This window comes from Lolium rigidum, chromosome 3 (genome assembly GCF_022539505.1).
Source record: "Lolium rigidum isolate FL_2022 chromosome 3, APGP_CSIRO_Lrig_0.1, whole genome shotgun sequence".
NCBI classification, from domain to species: domain Eukaryota; kingdom Viridiplantae; phylum Streptophyta; class Magnoliopsida; order Poales; family Poaceae; genus Lolium; species Lolium rigidum.
In genome coordinates, this window is record NC_061510.1 from 127783997 (window position 1) to 127794221 (window position 10225).

Here is a 10225-nt window from a genome sequence, read left to right on the forward strand (position 1 = left end):
AACTCTTGAAAAATATACATATACAAAAAATATTCATGAGATATTAATGATATAAATGATTAACACATTACTTAGGACTATCAAAATATAAATATATTTAATTATAAGTGAAACCTACAAACATACCAAATTTTCATCTCAATGAAAAAGCTTTACCTTTTAGAAAAAATCTACAATTCGATCGGCCAAGACTTATGAATATTCCTTGTTTGATGTGCAACTCAATCTTAATGATCTTTATCGCTAAAAAATACATTTTAATTCTTGTCGTCGCCACCAGAAAAGCAAAACCAATTCAATGAGCTGATAATATCGCTTGAGAAAACATGTTGTACCTTTTAAATATCAAGAAATATTTAAAACCGCCAATTCTCCGTGTATGAATAACAAAAATCTCAATGTTATCTTGTATATAGTAAGATTCATGATAAATCTCTACAAGTCAAACAATTTTATTCATGTTAAACCTAGAAAATGATTAGTAACTAGTGCATGTTCTTAGTTCCAAGCCGATTTTGCGAAGTGCCGCAGGAGCCATGGCTCCTCCTCAGGACCCCCACTACGCCATGGCTCCTCACTTCTACGCAAGACTTGTCCGCATGAGGAGAAAGGGGATCGGGAAGAACAACACGATGAAATTCTGGGGCCGGCTCGGCCAGAGATTTCTAGAGCCCATGTCTAGCTACACGTGGAAACAAAAGCGGAGCTTGACAAGAAAACCTGGACAGGCCAATAGGCTGAAGAGAACTAAAATAAACTGTTAGCGGGCTAAATTTTACAAATTTATATGCATACATCTCTTGGAATGGGCGGACATAACCTGATTTTGTTTCAACTAAGCCCCGCCCCTACGTAGAAATACATTTGGAATACCGATGGAATAAAGCATAGATACATGTGGGCCCGAGCAAGATGTTCACGTCGGTTGGTGGAGCACCGGGTGCTCCATAGCCATGTACAATGGGAGTCGTTTAAAGGGGTGCTTAGAAAAATAAACCAAACATTTTATTAAGCTCCTATGCTTATTTTGTACATGAGAGGTGCCTAGTTAGGCGTCTCTCTAAGTCTCTAGTACAAATGATGCTTACATCTGCGAGTTTCCACCGAGCTCACCATCACCGGTCTAGATGCATTTAATACTACCTCCGTTAATTTCCAGATATAAGGTGTATGATTTTTGAGGAAAATTCTAAAATATGGAGCGTATTGCCTTGCACCACTGGTCTGAACAACATTTTTTAGGATTTAATTGTGTTTTCTTATATTATATAAACTCCTCTATTTTCTCACATCAATTATCCATTGGTACTTTCATCTAAGTCTGGTGTAATATTTTCTATATGCCCATTCTTCAATTTTCAAGGCAAAAAATATACGCCTTATATCTAGGAACATATGTAACAAAAAAGATTGATGTACATAACCCTGTCATTTTTCCGTAAATCATTTCATTTATAAATTACTGCGGCAGCCAAACATGAATTTTCAGGCTTGGAATTTCCAGTTGAAAAATGAAACTATTTGTGCCAAACGAGATCTAAAGTGTTAAGTAGAGCCTTGCAAGCCTGCGAGAAAACATGAGGGGGATGGGATCAGCCAAAAATCAGTTCAGTTGAGGAGGACGAGTCCATGATCTGCTTCAGTGTGCTGTCCTTTTCCTCGTTGGTCCACGAGTGTTGCTGCGTGACAATCTCCCAGTCCCAGAGCCCCTTTTCCTGAGCATGAGCATTCTTCAACATAGTGACATGGCGCAATGCTGTGCATAGACCCATGACGAACTTAACAAGGTAGATCTGCCTCTCGGCTGCATCAAAACCAGCCATGACAAATTCCTTGAGGTGATGGTGTCGAAGCATCGTGGGTTCCCAGGGTATCTCGTCACCAGGCTTCTCTGAACAAGGGGCTATGTGGATGTGAAGGGTCTCGAGAGAAGGCGCAGTCTCGAGGAGGAGACGGGGCCACGAGACATCCCAGGATGAAGGCAACTCTGCAACCAGTAGCTTCCTCAGGTTAGGCAGCAAGAAGGATGGCGAGGTTGATGGCACGATCCATCTGTCAGGTCCAGTGAACCGGACAATGAGATTAGTTATGCTTGGGGTGCAGCCAAGAAACAAGTCGAGCTCTAGGTACTGAGCAAGGAATTGGCGAAATCCCTCCAGTGCGATCCCAATCTGACGTCTGATGTTCCAGTGCCTGAGGCAGGGAAAGGAAGCGGACTCAAAGAGCACTCGAGTGCCCAGTGAGGCTAGGCTCTCGAGACTGGGAAGGGCCCTCAGCCACATGGATCGGAATCTGCATTTGCTCACCACGAGCTCCCTGATCTCCGAGCTAGGAGCGTCCACCACCACGACCATGTCGCCGCTGCAGCGGCAGGAGTTGAGATGTAGCACCTGCAGCTTGGTGCACGAAGTGAAGACCGCCTCGTAGGCTGCCGCTGGAGAATCTGGTATGTCTTGCAGGACTAGCATAGTGAGGGCGCTGAATCCGTGCAATGGCGGGAGCACACACCCACCAAGCTTGAGCCTTTGCAAGCATGAGACGCGGGGATCCTTGCATAGGCCATGACTGGGGAACTCATGGACGTCCCGTTGCCAATAGAATGGCTTAGCCACGGCCTCCAGATCATTGACCCCCCAAACATCGATGGACTTGGCGATTAACTGGTTGATGGATGCCGTGTTGGGGGTGATAAAAAACTCGAGCTTCAGCTTACTCAACTTCCGGCGAGCTTGTAGGGCATCAGCTTCCAAAACAATCTTGACATATCTGGTCAAGGCGCGCATGGCGCGGCGCTCGTACCTCCTTATGTTCGGCATGAGCTCCCCATGCATGGCGCCGATTCTGTACTGTACATCAGTTCCCTTACTGTAGATGTCGCGCTGGAAGAGGACCAGCCGCTGGTACGGCGGCGGGAGTATGTCGCTGACCCTCAAGTCTAGGGCCGGGAGCTCGCGGGGTAGGTGGGCCCAGCGCCTCGAGAGCGGGCCCGTGCCGAGCACCGCGCGGGTGTCGAGGCGGCGCAGGATGAGGAGGAGGAGATCGTCGGGGAGGGCGCTGATCCGGTCTTCACCCCGCCGGCGCGTAAGCAGATCCTTGCAGCTCCGAGCAGCGAGCAGCAGAGGTGGTGGCCGCCGACGGCGATCCGCCGGGTGCAATAATCGACCGGTCCCTCTCCTGGCCATGACTGAATTGCGCGATGAATCGAGAAGCGAGTAAATCCGTCTCACTCGCGACCGCGCTTGCGATTAAATCGAAATCTCTCCGGATTCGGGAGTTTTGTGTAGATCAACGAATTTGAATCCGAAAAGGTTTGGGATCTGGGTCACTGGGTACGCGGCGAGGAGGTGTGATGGGATTTGGTGAACCGGAGCGCCGGCGGCGAGAGAGACTTAGAGCATCTCCAGCGGCACGACTCACTTCGGTGTCCATTAGCGTTCGTTTACGTCGTGTGGCGGCAGGGTCGGCCCTGGGGTTTTTGGGACCTAGGGTGAGGCTAAAACTTAGGACCCTTAATATAGCTATCACAATAATATTTATACATATACGTAAAAAAATCATTTAAATGTATCCAGAAGCACTAGCATATCAAACATTTTATACATGTTGCCTTAAAATTTTCTTCTAGCATTCCTTGATGCATATTCACTTATAATGGGGTCGATGTCGATGTCATCTAATAATTTCTTCTCGATGCATAATGTTGCCAAATCGTTTAACCTCTGTTGAGTCTTTGTTGATCTCAAATAGTTCTTCAATAATTTTAACTTTAAAAAGCTTCTTTCAGCTGATGCCGACGGTCACGGGCACAGTAACATGATGCGGTAAGCAATAAAGATATTAGAATAACAATGAAAAAAAACCAAATCAAATTCTGAATGGGAAAAACTATAATCATGTATAGGAAGGTAGAGTATAACATACCTCAGATCGGTTAAATCGGCGATGTATTGCGACGGCCCCGGAAATTAAAACTGACGAGACGACAAGCCGTGAACTGATAATTGGAAATTCAGAATTAGGGATAGTTTAGGAGAAAACAATGACCATCTCTAAGTTCCGAACTCGGGAATTGTTATGCTGATCTTTGTGGTCTTGTGCACTGATGAACTCGCAAACTGACGATGAACTGAAGACTGAAGGAGACCCTGCGCTGCTAGCATGTTACCTTGTCTCGCTGCTATCAAGGCCTGATTGCTATCTGCGATCCGATCGCAGCGATCAGAGGATCGGCGGCCCGGGCAGTCGAAGCCGAGGCGATGAGGTATAGCCGTCTAGGTCGAAGACAAACTGACGCGTCCGGGGATCAGGGATTGGTCGCTTCGTTTTCGTTTCTGTGCGGCGCGATCGATGGCTTCATTTTCATTTTCTGGAATCGTGAGTTCCGATCGATCTCTCCTTTTCTATGGCCCATATGCCTTTCTTTGCTGCACGTACAGGGCCTGCACATACACATATAGTATACGGAGTATGTACAAGTAATATACACAGTAGTATACCTGGGTTGGGCCCCCTCAATTTTTGGGGCCTGGGGCGACGGCACTGCCTGCCCCCCCCCCCCCCCCTAGGGCCGGCCCTATGTGGCGGACACGACACGAGACAGATAGTTTTTGTCTGCGTTGCGCCTGGGGGTGGCAGCGGCCAGACACATTTTCGCGTTTGCATCAATTATGAAGTTCCGAACAACAAAATAAAGAATCCAACGAAGTCATAGTTATTATTCCACTAATGCTCAATCAGATCCATTTGCAGCTCTTTGCAGACGTTCTCGTTAGTGACTTCTACATTCATATGTAGATAGTTCTGCCAAGATGAAGCTCCGGGAAGTGGCGCAACCAGCTCACCTTGGAATTCCCAGTGGTTCTCATTGCGCCCATCAGGACGCTCGTTCTCAACGATCATGTTGTGCATGATCACGCAGCATGTCATCACCTCATGCATGGTCTTCAGCGACCATGTTCTTGCCGGGTGACGGACAATTGTCCACCGAGCTTGGAGCACATCAAATCCGCGCTCCACATCTTTCCTGCAAGCCTCTTGCATCTTGGCAAACCTCCTCGTCTTCTCGGAGTTTGGATTACGGACAGTCTTCACCAGTGTGTCCCAGTCAGGGTAGATGCCATCAGCAAGATAATATGGCTTGTCGTATTCATTTCCATTGATCTCGTAGGTCACCCGGGGAGCTTTGCCTTGCATGAGTCTGTTGAAAACTGGGGATCGGTGCAATACATTGATGTCATTTTTGGAACCGGCCATACCAAAGAATGAATGCCAAATCCATAAATCTTGAGATATGACAGCTTCAAGAATGACAGTCCGTCCCTCCTCATGCCCGCTGTACGCACCCTACCATCCAAATGGACAGTTTTTCCACTCCCAGTGCATCCAATCTATGCTGCCAATCATTCCTGGGAACCCTCTAGACTCGTTGATAGACAAGAGCCGCCTTGTATCCTGAACAGTTGGCTCCCTACAGTAATACTGGCCGAACACGGCAATCACGGCTCGGCAAAACCTATACATGGCCTCAAGGCAGGTGCTCTCACCCATTCGAAGATACTCATCAAATATATCCGCAGCCATTCCATATGAGAGCATGCGAATAGCCGCGGAGCATTTTTGGTAGGAGGTGAAGCCTAGCGCACCTGTTGCATCGGGCCTGCATTGGAAGTAGGGGTCGTAGTTTCTAACGCCACGTAGAATGACCAAGAACAGGTCCCTTGACATCCTGTACCGGCGCCGGAACACTTTTTCTGGGAACATCGGATTGGTGAGGTGGAAGTAGTCCTTGTGGAGGCGGGCCTGCCCTGCCACTCTGTTGCGCGACAGGTTTTTGGAGCGCCCCTTCACAGAGCCCCGGTGCACCGGCCCCGGGTTTGAGGTGAACTCGTGGATCATGGAGGCCGCAGTAGTTGCCAATGTCTGCGCCGACTGATCGGACTCGTCGTCGGAAAAGGAGTCAATGACCTCCGCGCGGAACTTCTCCAGCATATGCCACATCTCCATCTGCGTGGGTACGAACTGTTGATCAATGGCCGCGCACAAATAGCTCCGAAAACAGGAGAAGAACCCTACCGGCGCAATTGACCGAACAGGTCGTGGGCGGCGCGGAAGGGCGGCGCAACCGGGAACGTTTGGCCCGAAAACAGCCGGCAGGTACGCGGCGGAGCCAAGCCCGAGTACGATCCTGCTCTCCCGCGCGGTGACTACTGCGGCGCCGCGGCGGGACGGCGGCGGGTGGGGTTGGGGTGGTGGCGTCGCACTAGGGCAGCAAAGAAGGGGAAAAAGAAGCAAATCCAAGCGGTCTATTTCGCTGTCCCTGACTTGCGGGACCGGGTAAGAAATGGAGGACGCTCGACGCGTCCGCCGAGCGTCCGCGGAGATGCAAACCTGGCGCATATTTGAGCCAGGTTTGCGTCTCCGCGGACGGCCCGGTCACTTTGCGTCGCCCCGCTGGAGTAGGGCCCAGACCCGTTGGAGCAGGGCCCAGACGCATTTCCGGTCACGGCGGACGAAAACGGTCGCTCAGCGTCTGTTTTAGTCGCGCCGCTGGAGATGCACTTAGAGCCTCAATCCCCTAAACGCGTTGGATTGAGCATTTGGAGCACGTATTTTATGCCTGCCGTGTTTGGGGATGTTGCTCCCCAGCCGCGTCCCACAAACGTCGCTCCCAAACTTTTTATAAAACTTTTTGAAAACACAACCATTTATCAAATATAGCATATAAATAAATATGTTTGCGGAGATTATTTTCAAATTAAAATACAACAAACAATAAAATAACTAAACAAATGTAATAAATAGGGCTAGATCAAGGCATCGCAGCATTTCCTTTGATCCTCCACAAATGCTCAACGAAATTAGCTTGAAGTTGATCATGAATATTGTTGTCACGGATCTCTGCGTGCATGGCGAGGAAATCAGCAAAATCTGGAGGCAACTCATGATCAATCTCCGCAAGAGGGCCCTCGCACTCAGAGGGACCAACATGTCTCTTGGCATGATTCTTGCGGTCATCCTCGATGATCATGTTGTGCATGATCACACAAGCCTGCATCACCTCCCATATTTGGTCGTGAGACCAGCTTAGAGCAGGGTACCGGACAATTGCAAATTGAGCTTGAAGCACACCAAATGTCCGATCGACATCCTTCCTGCAAGCCTCCTGTCGCATAGCAAAGTGGGAATTCTTCAGACCTGATGGATTCGAGATTGTTTTGACAAAAGTCGCCCATTTTGGAGATATACCATCGACTAGATAATAGCCTTTGGTATATTCATGTCCATTGATCTCATAGTTGCATGGTTCCCTTCCACTAGTCTGCTGAAAACCGGAGACTGCTGCAACACGTTGATGTCATTATGTGATCCCGCCATGCCGAAGAAAGAATGCCAAATCCACAGATCATAATCTGCCACAGCTTCAAGCACCACACTGCAATATCCATGACGCCTTTTTATATACCTTGCCAAGCAAACGGGCAGTTCTTCCATGACCAGTGCATGCAATTGATGCTTCCAAGCATTCCAGAGAATCCTCTGGCAGCATTTTGTGCCATGATCCTTGCAGTCTCTTCCTCAGTTGGCCCTCTCAAGTAGTATTTTCCAAACTTTTCCACCACAGCTCGGCAAAACTTGTACATGCACTCAATGGCAGTAGACTCACTCATGCGAAGGTAGTCGTCCTGTGTATTGGCAGGTGCTCCGTATGCAAGCATCCTTATGGCGGTGGTGCACTTCTGAATCGACGAGAACCCGAAAACGCCTACAGCGTCGTGCTTGAGCTTGAAGTAGTGGTCGAACTCTCGGCGTGGAGGATATTCATGAACAGACCCTTGCTCATCCTGTACCGGCGCCGAAATTTTTTGGCATGTGTTGCATCATCTGCGAAGTAGTAGTTGTGCAGCATGGTATGCCCCTCCATCCTCTGCTGGGGCTTGGACTTCTTTCTCCCCGGCCTTGATCCTCCGCGGCGCGGCCTCTTCCTCTTCTCCGCCTCGGCGCCAAGCATGTCCTGGAGGGACTCGATGATCAGCAAATGCTCCCGGAGGTCGTCGTCGAAGGATTGCTCTTCCTCCAGTAGCAGGGCAAGCATCTCGTCGTCGCTATCCATGTCTGAAGCAAAATCAATGGTTAAAATTGCGCCGCGGCAGACGAGGCAATGAACAGCGGCCAATCGTGCCTACCTGGCAAGTCATCGAGCACCATGTGTGCGTGGAGGTGAGGTGGGGTGGGGTGGAAGCGGCGGCGGCGGAACGACCGGCGGGAGTGCCAGCCGCGACGACGGTGCCGAATCTCAGAAGAGATCAGACGTCAAAACGGCCGGCAAATCCAGCGGCGGCGAAGGGGTGGGAGGCGCGGGAGGGAAGGAGCAACGAGGAAAAAGGCGTGAACAAACGGTTTATGGAAATAGTCGCCGACATGTGGGAGCCCGCGTCGCTTTTCATTGTGTCTGGCGTGCCCGGAGCGTCCCCTGTGGGGCGGGGACGGGCTCGGGGCGCCGGACAAAAAGCGGCTTTGGGGGACACGGCTGGGAACGTTTTTTTGTCCGGCGCGCCCCAAATCTCTTTGAGGGACGCTTTGGGGGACGCGAATGGAGATGCTCTTAGAGCATCTCCAGTCACGTTCCCCAAACCGCTCCCAAACGGCGTCAGATTGAGCGTTTGGGGGACGTGCTTCAATTGTGTCGCGTTTGGGGGACGTCGCTCTCCAGCCGCGTCCCCCAAATGCCGCCTCCAAACATGAAAATACTATTTTTTGTTTTTTATATTTTTATTTCAATAAAGAGAAGAAACATTCCACAAACTAATACATAATTGGGAATGTGGTTTACACCAAGACATAATTTTGAACATGGTTTTCCACAAACTAATACATAGTTTGAACCATGCTTGACACAAATATAAAATATTGCAAAAGAACTAAACCTAACTAGGCCAGGCATCGAAGGTTTCGTGGGTTCGCTGCCAAGAAAGAACACTCGAGGGCACACCCAGTCACCCAAACTGGAAAATCCAGCTGGTGAGGGTGCCCCTATTGGTTCTTCCGAGGAAGAACAACCAGAAATCTTCGTGCATATATTCGCTGCGAAGAAACAACACTCTTCAGTCGTCGTCCTCGTCGGTGCTATTGCCGTGGTAGTTTCGGCGGCAACGCGTCTCGTCGAACACCTTGACGCTCATGTCCCTGTCGCCAAAGTCGGAGAACACGATCACGAAGCCGACTTCGAGGCGGTGGTAGCGCGCGAACTTCTCTCAGCCGATGTGGAGGTACATCTTGCCACGCGCGTCGTAGATCACGTCGACGATCCACCGGTAGTAGCCGCAGTCATCCTCCCTCAGATGTAGCGAGCGCGGGCGCTCATCGCCGGCGACGAAGTAGGCGAAGGTGTCCGGCAGCCTCTGGATGCCGTGTGGGTTGGCCTTGAGGACAACGATGAACTCGAATAGCACGAGGCCCTCCTCGTCCTGCATGTCCGACGATGAGGACGACGACAGCGTCACAGGCGACGACGAGCGTGCAGCTCTGCCGTGGCCGCGGCCACGACCACGATCACGGCCGCGAGCTCGGCCTCCGCCTCTACCAGCCATGGTGTCGACTCTTGAGATGGTGGCGGCTAGGGTTGGGGAGAGAGGCGCTAGGGTTTCTGTGTGAGAGGGACGATGAGAGGCGGCCCTTTTTATAGGCTAGAGTGGGGCGGGGGAGCGGTGGCGCTCATTAACGCCGGCATGCAGAGCTAGGCACGACGAGATGCTTCGATGCGGCTCTGCGGGAACTGCACCGTCGCTGCGCCTTTGCGGGAACTGCACCGTTGTTGCGCCTCTGCGGGAACTGCAACGTCGCTGCGCCTCTACGGGAACTGCACCGTCGCTGCGCACCAATAACTTCCACCGCGAGGTAGGCGACGGTTAGGTTAAAATTAAATGTGCCGCTGATGGATCGGCCCCGCCACTCCCCGCCTCGCTTTTCGGTGTGTCTGGCGTCCCCGGTGCGTCCCCTGTGGGGCGGGGACGGGCTCGGGGCGCTGGACACCATATCAGGCTGCGCCGGAGAAAAAGCGGCTTTGGAGGGCTCGGCTGGAAACGTTTTTTTAGTCCGGCGCGTCCCAAATCCCTTTAGGGGACGATTTGGGAGAGCACTTAGTCCTCCTGCAATGACACAACGCCGTTCGCGCGAGCGATTCAGCTTGCAGGTAATAGCTGTTTTCGGTGCTCTAGAAGAAACAAAT

The 10225-nt window shown here is 50.7% G+C and overlaps 1 protein-coding gene across 1 annotated transcript; it reads right to left on the reverse strand.

Annotated features, from left to right (window-relative positions):
- Positions 1–1592: 1592 nt before the first annotated feature.
- Positions 1593–3182, reverse strand: LOC124695504. The gene has a single exon (XM_047228343.1). The coding sequence runs from the start codon at positions 3180–3182 to the stop codon at positions 1593–1595; it is 1590 nt and encodes a 529-aa protein (XP_047084299.1).
- Between the last annotated feature and the right edge of the window lie 7043 nt (positions 3183–10225).